The 16494-nt window shown below is 42.4% G+C and overlaps 1 protein-coding gene across 1 annotated transcript in view; it reads left to right on the top strand.

The window, feature by feature from the left end:
- Nucleotides 1–434: 434 nt before the first annotated feature.
- Nucleotides 435–16494, top strand: part of WIPI2 (WD repeat domain, phosphoinositide interacting 2) — a 38718-nt gene continuing 22658 nt past the window's right edge. The window contains exons 1-2 of the mRNA XM_012808711.2: nt 435–754; nt 8389–8471. Of these exons, the coding sequence (XP_012664165.2) occupies nt 681–754; nt 8389–8471 (157 nt within the window). The 5' untranslated portion in view covers nt 435–680. The remainder of the gene's footprint in view (nt 755–8388; nt 8472–16494) is intronic.

Raw genomic sequence — 16494 nt, 5'->3', positions numbered from 1 at the left:
CTTCTCTGAGGGAAAGAAGGAGGTCAATTTACTTCATATAAAAAATGCTTCCTAAATATTGCTCAATGAATGAATAAATCTAAAGTGCGATCTCCCGGAGACCCAGCCTTAGAGAAACAGGGCATTGCCAGTCTCAGAGCTAGCACTTGGGAAACGGATTATTTCTGAGCCTCTGTTCTCAAATCTGTAAAATGGAGATCTGACACTCCCTACATAGAGTGCAGTAAGCATCAAATAAGATAATGCACCTAAATATTTAAGGTAATGACTATCACATGTGCCCTCTTGGGGTTAAGATGAGATCACCGACGTTGCTCTTCCCCATGCGCATGCGCGGCTACCGCCGCGATCGCAACCAAACCGTGCTACGCGTGCGTTGAGTGCTCGACCGGAACCCTGGCCCAGGCCAGAGGTAAAGGGGGCGGGACGTCAGCAGTGCGCCTGCGGCTTGAGAGACCGTGAGCCACGGGGGCGGGACCGCGCAGGCGTGCGTAGCTCCCAGACGCTGGAGCATAAACAAGAGTGAGGACGGGATGAGGCGGCGGTTGATCCCGGGACGGCAAGCGGCGGCGACCGAGGCGACAAGCGGGGCCCGGCACCGACCCTGAGCGCACCCCGACCCACCTCGTGGGCGCGTGCCCCCGGCCGGGCCGACCCGCCCGCCAGCCACGCGCCCAGCCATGAACCTGGCGAGTCAGAGCGGGGAAGCTGGCGCTGGCCAGTTGCTCTTCGCTAACTTCAACCAGGACAACACGTAAGGCCGGGCTGGGGTCGGGCCTACGGGGGGCGCCTCGCTGTCTCTTGCCGCCTGGAGCTCGCGCCGAGCTCGGCGGGGTCGCAGGTTCGGCCTTCTGGCGGGCAGCGACAGACAGGAACGTCCCTGGGGGCGGGGCCGGGTCACGGAGGGAGGGGTGTCCTCCTGGGAGACCCTCGGGCGCTGCCCTGGTGCTGCGTCCTCCGCGCGGAGGACGTGTTGGTGCGGGGGTATTCTCATTTGCTGGCAGGGAGGGCTCTTTCTTCAGATCTCACTTATTACAAAGTCACATTAGAACTTTGTGGCTTAGCCTGTGGTCCTGGCTGCCTGTGGAGCGGTGCGAGTGGGTTGCTTCCTTTTCTCCCACTCTCCAACTCTTCTCGTCAGGCCCTCCTTGTCTCATCATCTTGGGACCCTTTTCTCCTCTTTCATTTTCTTTTTTTCCTTTCTCACTGTTCCTTTTGGCAGGTAACTTTGTTATCTTCTCTGGGTAAGGAACAAATTTAGCAGTAATCCTGGCATCCATGCCATTCTCTCTGGCATCCGAGCTAGAGAGAAAACTAAACTAAAAGAGATGTTAACAGAGAAGTGCATGCTCTTTGGTGTTTCAGGGGGTGGGTCGTCATTAGGGCAAGAGAGTACCTTAATGCCGACCCATGGGCTCTGAACATTGTCTCAACCGGTATGGGTTGGAAGCTCATTCTTCACTTGTTGCCTCTGATGACCTGTGAGGATAGGTAAAAGATGAGGTTTCTGAAGAATGAAGATGAGTTATAGGGCTGGAAGGTAGGAGAGCCATCTTCGGAAGTGAATAAGAGGAAGTGATGTAAGAGGAGGAATGGGTCATTTGGCATCTTACTAAGTAGTTGATTGAGTGTTATTGGCTGGAAGGAATTAACAAAGTAGAAAATGAGATTTTTTAAATTAATTAAAGTTATTTGTAGAACGGCATACACCCAATCAGTAGTATGTGGTGGGTGCTCAATAGCACATTTCCAAAGTTGGGAAACTAGTGACGGTTCCACAGTGGGGCTGTACTGAAAGTTGGAAGGGGCCAAATCACCTATTTCAACTACAGATGAGAAACTGAAGTATACAAACTTTCAGAGCTCACGCATATGATTAGTACCCGAATTGTCAGGAGTGGAATTAAGTCCCCTGAGCTCTCTCCCAGTGTTCTCTCCACTTTGTCATGCCTTTTTTTTTTTTCTGCCTACAGAGTAGGATTCTGTAGAAATCATAATGTAGCAATTTTTAAAGATTAAAACTACCAAATACTGGCTCCACACCTATAGCTCAGTGGCTAGGTCGCTGGCCACATACACCAATGCTGGTGGGTTTGAACGTGGCCCGGACCTGCCAAACAACGACAGCTACAACAACAAAACAAATAGTGAGGCATTGTGGTGGGCACCTATAGTCCCAGCTACTTGAGAGGCTGAGGCAAGAGAATCGCTTAAGCCCAAGAATTTGACGTTGCTGTGAGTTGTGATGCCATGGCACTCTACCTAGGGCGACAAAATGAGACTCTGTCTCCAAAAAGAAAAACTACCACATACTGTCGTGTTCTATGTGACCAAAACCAGCATAACAAAAATAGTTCAGACAACCTGTTGCGGTTTATTATAGTTGGTATAGATAGTGTTAATCCAGGAGGGAAGAGGAAATTCCAAAGCAATTATGATTTAGTATTTAAGCTCTTAGTATTCTGAGAACAGTAAAGAATGGTTGTATTACCAGATTTTATGCCTTGTATTAATTAGAGAATTTCCAAAACATTTTCCAACACTTGTTTTTTGCTACCTGTTATTTATATTAGAAATCAAACCTAGGGAAGCACTTCAGTTGGGCTACCTAGTTCCTTGTATAATACATGTCAAAGACTGTCACTCCATTTGGCCTGAAATAGGACCTTTTCTTTCACACTTGGAAATTATTTGCTTACCCATTGCCCTGTGAGTCCTGAAGTTATTAGTTCAAGAGGTTTATGTCATTAATTTTGACTTGCCAAAGAGACCTGGACATAGTATAAACATAAATTGGAATGAATGGTAAGTTAGGATTATAGTAAAAGTTTACTGGATTAATGTAATTTGTCTTAAATCTACTCTTGAAAGAAATACGAAAGTTCTTTGGGAAAGGCTTTATGGTTTTTTTCTCACCCTTCTCATCCAGAATTTAATAGAGGAGTACAATTTTTAGCAAAACAAAGAATGTTGGTCTAAATTAACATTTACTGTGTTTAGTGAGAAAATTTGGAAGCCAGTTCGTTTAATCTGATATATGTATATTATATCCTTTCACTTTATCTTTTGTCTTTTAAATTCCTTACGACACAGTATTCATTGCATATCAAGCTGTAACTGTCCACCTTTTTTCTTGTACTAGTAATATGATTTCAAATGTTGTATTTTTTCATGGTTCTTATCCTAAAAGTATGAATAAGTTTTATTTACTTTTTACCATTTTTTTTTTCTACCTAGAGCAGTGAAAAGGGCACCAAGAGCAGCTGGTCCCCGTCATCTCGCTGTATCCTGGTTAGTTCCAATCCTGGTTTCTGAAAGTAACACCTTGGAAGGCTTTGTTGGAGAACTTCGTGGCTTTTTGAATTTGAAGTTAAGCAATTAATAAGTGGAGGAGTGTCGCTTCAGTCTTAAATGGAAATATCAGGGACTAAATTTTTCCACTAGATACCACAGCTTGTGAGAAGTTAGTGATGTAGCAATGTCTGTTTTAAATGTCATTTCTAGAGGGGATAGAAGAGAGGACTTGACTTTTCAAGTCTGTTTGTAGAGTTGATGTTACGGAGTGTCTGGTGATACTAAGAGAAATCTATCTCAATGTATTGCTTTCTTCAAGTATGTCCCTTTTAGTTCACAGCATTGTTCTAGGAAGGTACTGACTGCTCTGCTCTCCTCCCTCTCCTTGTGTAAATCAAAGATGGTTTTTAAGGATCCTTTAACCTTAAAGTTTCATTCTGCCTGCTGTGCAGATGTTTGAAGAGAGCAGGAGATCATTTAGAAAAAAGATTATCCAATGGTAGTGGCCAATGGAAAGGAGACTAGTCATCAGGACTTAGGTGACCCAGTGCACATGTATGATGCATTCAAAGGAAAGATTAGATGACTCCCTGGGTCTGCCTTGGGTTCCTGGTGAATAGTGATAACATTATGGGAGAAAAATTAGTGAAGGATTCAGTTCAAGGGGAAAGATGAACTGTGCTTGGGATAATAGTGACATTGAAAGTCCTTAGAGATATCCAGGTGGAGCTTTGGGATAGAGAGGATGTGAAGGGGATGAAGGGGGCTGTTCCCCTAAGTGAGGATGCCAGGGTCTACCAAGTCTTGGCCTAGTTGGGCCCAACTTGGCAGCCCCAGTTTGGGTTGCTTCCTGTTTACGTGTTGGACTGTTCCTCTCTCATGGTCAAGTATGCCTTTTTCAGGAAGAAGACAATGAAAAGGGAGAACCTTTACAGACGAATGATTGGGAACATGGTGGAGAAAAGATAAAGGAGTTAAGAAAAACATCAGGGCCAGGCACGGTGGCTCATGCCTGTAATCATAGCACTCTGGGAGGCCGAGGAAGGGGGGATGCTTGAGCTTAGAAGTTTGAGACCAGCCTGAGCAAGAGCAAGATCCCATCTCTACTAAAAATAGAAAAAGTAGTCAGGTATGGCAGGCGCCTATGGTCCCAGCTACTTGGGAGGCTGAGGCAGGAGGATGATTTGAATCCAGAAGTTTGAGGTTACTGTGAGCTGGGCTGACACCACTGTACTCTAGCCTGGGGCAACAGAGTGAGACTTTGCCCCCCCCCCAAAAAAACCCAAAAAACAAAAAAACTCAGTTTCACATTTCCTTTTTATTGGTGGAAATTACTATCTTTTACATGTTGAATGCTCAAGTTTGAATTTATTGACAAAAGCTTTTCAATTAAAGATGGTGGATCAAAACACAAGCATTTATTTTGGCTCCATCCCAAAACTTTAATAAAATGTCAAAAAGATATTTTAAAGGGCTTAACCTGTAGGGTGGGGAGAATGAGAAAGGAGGTTGTGGCAACAAAATTTGGAAGCTAGCATGTGGTAAAGGAAGCTGGATCTCAAATGGCTAATAGAGAAAGCAGAGAACCAGCCTATTTGAAACTGCAGAATCCCAGAAAGGCTCAGGGGTTGGCAGACCAGGGCATATCTAGAAGTGGGGACAAGGGGCACGTAAGATAAAAATAAAGAGGAGTGGTTCAGTGTGTGTTTAAGACACATTTGCTCATTCTTCCTCCCTAGCAAGAACCAGGCTAGTCTCTGGAGAGGGCAGAACAGGGGCTCTGGATTTGAACACCAGACACAGTAGGGGAGGGAGGTCAGAGTATAATGTAGAGGGCTGTAAATAAAGACATCTGGTTTTGGTTATAATTTGCTAGTTTTCCCTTTATCAGTCAGAGATCCCGTTGTGTTAACTTAAAAACCACATAAACATTTGTTGACAGTAAGATTGTTTATTAGGGAAAATCTCATCTGTTACTCTGCTTCTCCCATTAATATGTCTGCCATATGGTCAGGCTAATCTTGAGTAATTATTAGAAGCACAGTCTCCAAAGGGATGTGTGAACTTGATTGTTGGTATTGAAATGAAAATATCAAGTCATATGTCATTGTTTTAAAAGGCCTGTCTTTATTAATAAAGTACATACTCAATAGTATACTATATATACATTTCAAAAAAATATTTGGAACATTTTTGTGTCCATTTCTTACTGGCTAGAGTGCACAGTTTTGTAGACTGGGTAAATTCTACCTGAGGTTTTTATTTTATTTATTTATTTTGGAGACAGTCTCATTATGTCATCCTCAGTAGAGTGCTGTGGTGTCACAGCTCACAGCAACCTCAGACTCTTGGGCTTAAGATTCTCTTGCCTTAACCTCCCAAGTAGCTGAGACTACAGGTGCCCGCCACAATGCCCAGCTATTTTTTTGTTGCAGTTGTCATTGCTGTTTAGCAGGCCCAGGCCGCCAGGTTCGAACCCACCTGCCTCGGTGTATGTGGCCGGCTCCCTAACCTCTGAACTACGGGTGCTGATCCTAGCTGAGGTATTTAATATGCTAAATCAGTTTCTAAATATCTAGAATAACAACAAACTTGATTGACAGAGCCTGGTTTTAAATACCTTCTACCCCTGTGGAACACAGCTGAGAACCTGAGGTCTCAAAACTTAACATCAGGTCCTAGGGCTCATTAATTTTGCCCAGGGGAGAGGCCTTCTCTAAGCTTATTTCATACATAATGCTAATAAGCGTGGTGATTTGGTTTCCAAGTTAACAAGAAGTTAGAAAAAGGGAGAATGGTCACCAGGAAGATTAACAATTGACAGCAAAATAAAAACAGAAAAATACTTTTACAACAGCACTCCAATATGGCCATTTGCTGTGGGGTACATGAAACCCTCAACTTAGAAGAATCTGCTATCCCCTTGTTTAAGAACATAAGAAAGAGGCTGGGCATGGTGGCTCATGCCTGTAATCCTAACCCTCTGGGATGCCTACACAGGTGGATTGCCTGAGCTCACAGGTTTGAGACCAGCTTGAGCAAGAGCAAGACCCCATCTCTAAAAATAGTCAGGCATGTGCCAGACAGCTGTAGTCCCAGCTACTTGGGAGGCTGAGGCAGGAGAATCACTTGAGCCGAAGAATTTGAGGTTGCTGTGAGCTGTGATGCCACAACACTTTACCAAGTGCAACAAAGTGAGACTCTGTCTCAAAAAAGAAAAAAAAGAGAGAGAGATAAAGAACATAGAAAAGTATACAACGTAAGGATGATTTGCTTTTTAATCAAAAATGGTAGATGGGCTCGGCGCCTGTGGCTCAGGTGGCTAAGGCACCAGCCATACACACCTAAGGTGGCAGGTTCGAATCCAGCCCAGGCCCGCCAAACAACAATGATGGCTGCAACCAAAAAAAATAGCCGGGCGTTGTGGCAGGCGCCTGTGGTCCCAGCTACTTGGGAGGCGGAGGCAGGGGACTTGCTTGAGCCCAGGAGTTGGAGGTTGCTGTGAGCTGTGATGCCATGGCACTCTATCCAGGGGGATAGCTTGAGGCTCTGTCTCCAAAAAAAAAAAGAATGGTAGATGGAGGAGGTTGGTGCTTAAAAATAGCAATCTTTAGTTATCTGGAAAATATTTCCCTATCGGTTTCTTAAGAGTTCTGGTGAGCCACAGGTGCCGCTCTATTCTTGTGTTTTTTGTTGGTTCTTTTATTACTTCACAAAATTTACAGGTAATAATAATTCATTGATATAATTAATTCAATATAGTGAAGTAACTTTTTGCAAAGAAAAAATGGATGGTAGAGTTTTGTTTCTATTCTTTTATGCTCCTAAGATGAACCAATGTAATTTTAAATATTAATAGTGACTATAGCCACTCCCTTCTTGGAATATTTCTTTCACATATGTGTGAAAATAGTTGGAAAAATCAAGCTTTTAGTAGATAGCCTGATCATTAAAATAGCTCTAATATTAGGGTATGAATACTCAAAGTAAGAAACGTCTGTCTTCATTATTTTCCAGTCTTCTGGTTTATCTACTTGTTTTCATGTTCTCCCAGGTGTTAAAAACAAAATGATCGTAGTATCTGATTCCTCCCTCGTCCTACTGCTTCCTGCTTAATTCTTTCATCCTTTTCTGAAAAACTGGACTTTCTGCATCCCTTGGTTAGTTGCATTCTGCAGAGAGGTTATTTTCTCTGATCAAGATTTAGTGTCACGGATCCCCTGTGCTAGAAGGGCTGTGAACTCTTGAGTTCCTTGAGCCTATTAGCAGAAGCAGTGGTGTTGGGTGATTGATATGGAATCTTAAACGTGAGTCTCAGGATGGATCCTTTGCTTTTCCCTTAAAAGCCAACAATGCAGTCTTCTGATTCCAGATTCTAAGTTAGCTTTTTGGACCCTTTTCATTTCCACCCTACTTCTCAGCCAAAGCACAGTGTAAGTGATGGAACCATTGTTAATAAAGGCTTACTGATATTCACCTGCCTAGATTGTAAATATCGTTGTTTAAAATTTAAAATACTGGCTTATTTAGCTTTCCAGCTCTCATACATACTGTGCTTGTATATCACATCACCTGAAATGCCATAGTTTTGTTTTGAGGGAACCAATAATGTAGGGCTCATTCCTTTCATTTGTATCTCAAACTTTAAGGTTTTATAGGGTTTTTTGTTTTTTAAATATTCCCAGCTTTATTGGAATATAATTGACAAAATTATATACATATATGGTATGTCACATGATGTTTTGACATATGTTGTGAAGGGATTACCACAGTCAAACTAATTCATATGTCAGTCACTTCATAGTTACCTTCTTTTTGTGGTGAGAACACTTAAGATCTATTATGTTAGCAGATTTCAATTGTACATATTCATCACTAGAAGAAAGTTGCATAGGTTTTAAATAATATTGTCTGTATTTTATTGACCTTGTAACATCTTCTTGTGTTATGCACCTGGTATAAACTATGTGAAATTCTATTTTCTGTGCTAATTTTTGGTAGGCATGGATAGTAACTGGTAACATGGGAGCTAGTTTGTGCATTATCGCTGTCAACATGTATCAGCTCTTATTTCTGAATTTGGCTTTTTTGCAGGTCCCTAGCTGTTGGTAGTAAGTCCGGTTATAAATTTTTCTCCCTTTCTTCTGTGGATAAGCTGGAACAGATCTATGAATGCAGTAAGTGCTTGCTTTATTTTCTGCTTTTTAAAAAAGACAAATTGTACTTGAATTAGAATGCAGCCTTAAACTCAAACACTAATTTCTAAACACCCCTTGATCAGTCCTTTACTTCCACTTTAATCTCCCCTAAAGGTGAAATCTTGCAAGTCTATGGATGTTCTCACAGATCTGTCTGGGTATTTGCATACATATAAATGTATATATAGAAAGAGTTTTGTTTTATAGGTGATCTTTTCCAGTACTTCACATCATAGTGTATATATTATCCTATAATTTTCCCCCTTTTTAATGCCATTTAAACCATTTAGATTACTGTCTTAAAGGGCTTCCAGAAAACTGAAAATTTTACAATCCTTGTAGGAATGATTTATTTTCTTGAGTTGTCATTTCATGGCATCTGCGTAGCCTGGGTGTCTGGCATTGTGGAATAGTGGGTGGGCCATGAGCTCTGGCTTTTTGCTCAGTCATTCATGCATGATTTTAAATGGGTTACTTCATCTCCGGGCCTCAATTCACTTTTACTTTTTGCAAAACAGTAATAAGTCCTGTCTTAAGATTGTTGCTAGGATTAAAATTTTGTATGTGTGTTCTTAACAATGTGTAAAACAGTCCTTGCAGAATAAATTAGTAGTAGGTGCTGTGAGTCTCCATTGAGACTGTGTGGAAGGCTCTCTACTCTTCCCTCATACATAATTTTTCATTAAATTGACGCGCAGTTGTATGAAATAATACAAAATCCTTGTACCCTTTGCCTGGTTTCCCCCAATGGTAACATTTTCCAGACGATAGGAAAATATCACAACCAGGACACTGACATCCATCTCTCCTGTTCACTCATCTCAGGTATTAGTTGTACTCCTTTGTGCATGTGGATTCTGTACAGTCTAACACCTATGTGGATTCTTGTATCAACCAAGATCAAGATCCTAGGGAGTTGCAGCACCACAAATATACCTTCTGTTGCCGTTTTTTAATGGCCTGAACCCCCTCCCCCTATCGCCATGCCACCCCACCCCTAATCCCTGGCAGCTGCTAATCTGTCCTCCATTTGTAAAACTTTGTTGTTTCAAAAATGTTAGATAAATGCAAGTATATAACCTTTTGTTTGTAACTGGCCTTTTTCAGTCAGCATAATTCCCTGGAAGTTCATCTAAGCTATTGTGTGTGTCAAGAGTTTATTCTTTTTATTACCACAGAGTATTCCATGGCTTTATGTGCCACAGCTTATTTTAACTTTTCCCCGTTAAAAGACATATGGGCTGATTCCAGTTTTTGGCTTTTTCAAATAAAGCTGTTATTTGTATACAGGTTTGTTTTTGTTTGTTTGTTTTGTTTGAGACAGAGTATCCCTTTCTTGCCCTGGTAGAATGCTGCAATGTTATAACTCACAGCAACCTCAAACTCTTGGGCTCAAGTGATCCTCTTGCCTCAGCCTCCTGAGTAGCTGGGACTACAGGTGCCCACCACAACACCTGGCTATTTTTTGGAGATGGGGTCTGGCTCTTGCTCAGGCTGGTCTCGAACTCATGAGCTCAAGCAATCCACCGACCTTAGCCTCCCAGAGTGCTAGGATTACGTGACCTCTGCACCCAGCCCCTAGATCAGTGGTTCTCAACCTGTGGGTCGTAACCCACAGGAACTGTATTGAAGGGTCACGGCATTAGGAAGGTTGAGAACCACTGCCCTAGATTTTTTTATGTACAGGTTTTTGTGTGAACCTAAGTTTTCATTTCTCTAGAGATAAATACCCAAGAGTGCAACCCCTAGATCTCATAGGAGTTATATGTTGCGAAATTGCCAAACTGATTTCTAGGGTGTCTGTACCATTTGACATTCCCAGCAGTAATGTATGAGTGTAATCAACTTTCTCTGTGTCTTTGCCACCATTTACCATTATCATAATTTTCTTCAGCCATTCTGACAGGTATGTGCAGTGCTGTCTCATTATAGTTGTGTTAATAATTTGTTTCCCTAATGATTGATGATGTTAAAAGTCATTTCCTTCTTTTTTTTGAGACAGAACCTCAAGCTGTCCCCCTGGGTAGAGTGCCATGGCATCTCAGCTCACAGCAACCTCCAACTCCTGGGCTTAAGCGACTCTCCTGCCTCAGCCTCCTAAGTAGCTGGGACCACAGGCGCCTGCCACAACACCTGGCTATTTTTTTGGTTGCCATCGTTGTTTTGGCGGGCCCAGGCTGGATTTGAACCCACCACCTTAGGTGTATGTGGCTGGAGTCTTAGCCACTTGAGCCACAGGCGCCAAGCTGTCATTTCCTTCTTATTTGCCATCTGTGTATCCTCTTTAGTGAATTGTCTCTTTGTGTTTTTGATGTCGAGTTTTGAGTGTTCCTTTTTTTGTTTTTTGTTTTTTTTTGAGACAGTCTCTTGCCCCAGGCTAGAGCGCCATAGCATCAGCCTAGCTCACAGCAACCTCAAACTTCTGGGTTCAAGCAGTCCTCTTGTCTCAGCTTCCTAAGTAACTGGGACTATAGGTATCTGCCATAATACCCAGCTATTTTTTTTCTATTTTTAGTAAAGACAGGATCTCACTCTTGCTCAAGCTGCTCTCTATCTCTTGAGCTCAAGCATTCCTCCTGCCTTGGCCTCCCAGCTAGGATTACAGGCATGAGCCACCACACCCAGCTTTGAGAATTCTTTCTATATTCTAGATACTAGTCTTAGGTCAGATAATGTGGCTTGTAAATATTTTCTCCTCCTCTGCATATAATATTTCAAACAAACTCGGGCCTTCCCATGGCCTGACCTAAGTTTAAGAATCTTTGTTACAGGGAGTGAGGAGTTCAGTAGTCATAATATTCTTCTTTATTTTTTTTTTGGAGACAGAGTATCACCTTGTCACCCTTGATAGAGTGCCATGGTGGCACAGCTCACAGCAACCTCCAACTCTTGGGCTTAGGCAATTCTCTTGCCTCAGCCTCCTGAGTAGCTGGGAATATAGGGGCCCGCCACAATACCAGGCTATTTTTTGTTGCAATTTGGCCAGGGCTGATTTCAAACCCACCACCCTTGGCATAGGGAGCCGGTACCTACTCACTGAGCCACAGGCGCTGCCCTATAATATTTTTCTTATAATTAGTCATACTGTAATGTGGGTTCAGGGAGTTAATCTTTATCACTTTAATTATCTACAGGAGGTTTTGGGGAAGTGGGTTTCCTCATTGACAGTGCCAGTATTTCCTTCCTAAGTTTTATCAACTTTGCCTGCACTGTGGTTTGGTGTTACATTTTGAAATTTTACTTTTCCTATTGATACCTCTTGAACGAGGAGGTTCTTTGAGTTAATGTGAATAGTCATCTCATATTCATTCCTGTTTCTGTTCACTCAGTGTGCATTTACATGCTGGCCCCACTCAAGCTGCTAGAGAGCAGTATTCATAAAGCTCCTACTCTCATGACACTTGCCTTAAAGTATAGGAGGACCAAAAGTAAATATATTTGTGTCAAATAATAGGCCTGGGATACAATGGCAAGCACAGACAGACATAGATAACTCCCCGATGACATGAGATGAAGGCACTGGGGGAAAGTCATTTCTGGCAGGGCATGGTGCCTCACGCCCTTAATTTTAGCAATCTGAGAGGCTGAGGTGGGTGGATCACCTGAGCTCAGAAGTTCAAGACCATCCTATAACAAGTGTGAGACCCCTACCCATCTCTACTAAAAATAGAAAAACTAGTTGGGCATTGTAGTGGGTGCCTATAGTCCCAGCTACTCAGGAGGCTGAGGCAATAGGATGGCTTAAATCCAAGAGTTTAAGATTGTTTATCTTAAACTATGGCACTCTACCTAGGGTGGTAGAGTCAGACTCTATCTCAAATTTTTAAGAAAAGTCATTTCTAGGGGGGCGCCTATGGCTCAGCTAGTGGGGCGCTGGCCCTACATATACCAAGGGTGGTGGGTTCAGACCCAGCCCTGGCCAAACTGCAACCAAAAATAGCTGGGCATTGTGGCGAGCTCCTGTAGTCCCAGCTACTTGGGAGGCTGAGGCAAGAGAATCACCTAAGGCCAGGAGTTGGAGGTTGCTATGAGCTATGTGATGCCTTAGCACTCTTTAGAGGGCAATAAAGTGAGTAAAGGGTAAAAAAAGAAAAGAAAAGTCATTTCTTTGTGCCAATTACTTAGAATTACGGAGTTCTGGCCCACCAGGAGGTGAGGAGCCATTCAGGCTCCTTCCCAGGCCCTAGCCTCCTCTCTTATCAGTGGAATGCGCCTACCTCTCCCCAACCGTCCCTTTCTTGTTATTGCCCCCAAAAGCAAGCACCCAGGTCCTTTATAGCAGGGGTCCTCAAACTTTTTAAACGGGGCCAGTCACTGTCCTTCAGACCATTGGAGGGTCGGACTGCTGGCCCCTGGGAGGAGTCGGCTGCTAAGTAGGACAGGCAACGGCAGCAAAAACACCTAGCGGGCCGGATAAATATCCTAGGTGGGCTGGATGTGGCCCGTGGGCCGTAGTTTGAGGATGCCTGCTTTATAGGGAGAGAGTAGGGAGCAGAATTCTTATAGTCAGTGTTCCTGACTCATGGTTCCTACTGGCTAAGACTGTACTCCGTTTCTTGTCTTTAGACTTGCCTTCCAGTGCTTACTGAATCTTCCCCAAGAGCCTTTCCTCTACAGTATAGGCTGGAAGGTGTGATCTGGATGATAAAATAGATATGAACTAGAGCTGCTTTATTTCAGGTGGGTGTCAGTGTTCCTGAGGGTCTCTGTACTGGCTGCCTGCCTGCCCATGAGCCCACGTGGATTGTTTCCTGCAGGGTATTTCTTCAAAGAGGATAGTTCTATCTCTGGAAAAAGGGTTCCTTTGGCCTCTTATGAGTGACTGAAACATTTAAGTCTGTATCCAAATGAAGGGCCTGAATTATACTATTAAATTGTTGGGTGTAGTCATTATAGTCATCTGTTGTGAAATCCACTTAGAAAGCATGTGAAGATACCCAAATCTGCTCTTTACTGTCCTCAAACTGAAGTTTGTTTATTGGCTTTTAGTGCCTCATTTTTCAGAGGTTTTTGGTGAAACAAAATACTCTGTCTTGGAAGTATCTTTTAAAAAGAGTGGGTATTTACTGAGCATAGTAAGGTGGTATATCAATTTCTATGTTCTTTGTGAAGTATGGCCCTTAAAAATAGATGATAAAGCTCGGCACCCATAGCTCAGTGAGTAGAGTGTCAGCCACATACACCAAGGCTTGCAGGTGCAAGCCCGGCCCAGGCCGCCTAAACAACAATGACAACTGCAATCAAAAAAATAGCCGGGGGTTGTGGCAGGCACCTGTATGCCCAGCTACATGGGAGGCTGAGGCAGGAAAATCACGTAAGCCCAAGAGTTAGAGGTTGCTGGAGCTGTGATGCCACGGCACTCTACCAAGGGGGCAACACAGTGAAACTCTGTCTCAAAAAAATAAACAAATAAAATAGATGAAATGGGCAAAGAACATTTTGAAAGTTTATACTGATGCTATATTGTTGTGTTCCTAGAACTTATCTATTTTTCGTCTTTCACATGCTTCTGTTGATTAAAGACTCACTTAGGAAACTTAACTACTAAATGTCAAAATTGTTTCCTACCTTCCTGCAGGTAGACTCAGCAAAAAAATGTATTACTTCCTATTTCAATATTTAGCTCAGAGTTGGTATTAGCTCATACCCTCATAACTCTGAATAATCCATCATAAAATCAGATCGTTGCTATCAGCCATGGTTGCTCCTACAGAAAGAATGAGCCAGATGTGGTTTTAGAGAAAAACATGATTGTCAACTATTTATTCTTCTTTCATTTATTCAGTAAAACAAAACAAAACAAAACCCCTTTGCCTAGCAGCATTGGAAGATACGGTAAAATCTCTGTAAGTTGACCACCCAAGGGACTGTAACAAACTGGTCAGCATACGGAGGTGGTCTGCATAAGGAGCCAGGCCTACTGTACTGACACGTATATGAAAATTAGGTCACCTTAAGGAGGTGGTCAACTGTAGAAGTTCTGCTGTATTTTCTTTTTATACTATTATAACTTTGAACTTACAAGAAATCCCAGGTAATGCTTTGCCCATTTCTTATGTATGCCCCGTGTTTTTACTGTTCTTTATCTCTGTATATAGATTTCTTATTTTAAAGACATAAAATTCACAATTATGTGGTCTCTCTTCCCTAAAATATTACTGTAACAATATTTTGTGCTGTTAGGCAAAGTAAATGAAGGATGTGGATTTATTATTTGTAAAATATCACAAAAGTTTAGAAGTTGGCTTTTTCAAATTGTACATTGTGTATTTTCTTTGCTTTTTCTGAGCTCTGAAAACATACCTCTTAAAGCATTTAATTCTGAAACCCAACACAAGCAGCCTGTTCTTTAACTCAGCAGAAATGACTAGAACCTACATTGATTATAGAAATGCATCCATTGACATCTAACAACCTTTTTCAACCTTCGTGCCTAACCAAGAAACTAATCATCATTTACTTTACAGGCTGTCATCTGCATTTTAAAGTATGAGAAATGGTGCTTTTTGACGTTATTCCTATTTGACAGACCAGGCACTGGGTGGAATATTAATTTCAGTGAGATTTATAGTAATGCATCCTACAGAGGAGAATCTCCACTAAGCTTTCTCTGCCTGGATCTGGTGTGATGGAGCCTTGGGCCCCTAATTTAAATCCTGGAGCTTGAGGCACTTATGGAAGTAGATTATTTATTGACTTCACTCTTACCTTCCCACTTAAGGAGTTTTATCACTGTTAGCTATAAACAGTGCTAGCAGAAGCAACATAACATCTTTCTTAAATCAAGTAATTAGAGGCTTAAATTAAATTTTAGGTAGGATGTTAAAAAGAGCATTTGGCAGAAACTAGTGAAAGCCACCTAGAGTGAGTCTTGAAAGCAAGGCCTTAGACATGAGAGGTCACTGAAGTTTATGTTCAAACTTTCTGTCACCTGAGTGCTTCCTGGCAACCGTGTCCTGGTAACATGCCATCTTGAATAATTATATAAGTGCAGCCTAGTTTCTTTTGCAAAACTTGATTGTAATGTCTTTCACTTAACCAGCCTGATTCATTGTTTTCATGAGAGGCTAAATGGTCTATGCTTCAGTTTAGTGGAAAGTGATTGTTCTGGGTATGTGGATTCCATATATGTTTGTATGTTTAAATGTTCTTTCAAGTGTAAAGTGCAACATAAAAATGTTAGAGCTTTTTGAAATAATGCATTAGAAAAATGGCAGTCAATTGAAATCACTAACATATAAAACTAGATTTCTTTAGGAAAAGTGTATTTCTGAACAAATGTAGGCAAATTGGTTAATAAGACTAAAAGGACTAAAAACTGCAAAAATAAATATGGTTATCGTATTTTCCATATCGCGGCCCAAGCCCTGGCTCCGCTGCACCCCAGCCTTCCACCGAGCCACACAGGCCCAGGACTTGCCTCCACGGCCACTGGGTGGCCCTCCTGCCCCTGGCACGCCAGCCTTAGTCCCAGATGCCAAATACTTGGCACTGAGTCCTTTGCATTGTGGTTACTGCCTGAGCCCTGAGTACCAAATACCTGGCACTGAATCCTTTTGCATTGTGGTTACTGCTGCTTTTTAAGTATGGACAAAAATGTGTTCAAATCATTCTGCCTTTTCCAGAGTGCTAATCCTTTTTCTGGTTACTGACTTCTTTGGAAATCTGATGAAAGTTACAGATATTTCCTCCAAAGAACTCAGTATTTACCATTATTAGTAGTTTTAGAGACCACTGAAGCCTACCCCTCGACATGTGGTCTTTGTGACCTACACTGACACTTTGTTTCTGTCCTATATCTGCCCATGTTCTTATAGGTGGCACAACTTGATGTCAAAGTCCCCTGCTGACTCATCCCCGAAGCACAGTGGTTATGGCACCAGCCACATACACTGAGGGTAGCAGGTCCAAACCCTAGCCGGGCGTTGTGGCGGGCACCTGTAGTCCCAGCTACTTGGGAGGCTGAGGCAAGAGAATCGCTTAAGCCCAAGAATTGGAGGTT

Source organism: Otolemur garnettii, unplaced genomic scaffold (assembly GCF_000181295.1).
Source record: "Otolemur garnettii isolate 467f Iridium unplaced genomic scaffold, OtoGar3 scaffold00092, whole genome shotgun sequence".
NCBI classification, from domain to species: Eukaryota; Metazoa; Chordata; class Mammalia; order Primates; family Galagidae; genus Otolemur; species Otolemur garnettii.
This window is presented reverse-complemented; position numbering and strand designations above follow the sequence as displayed.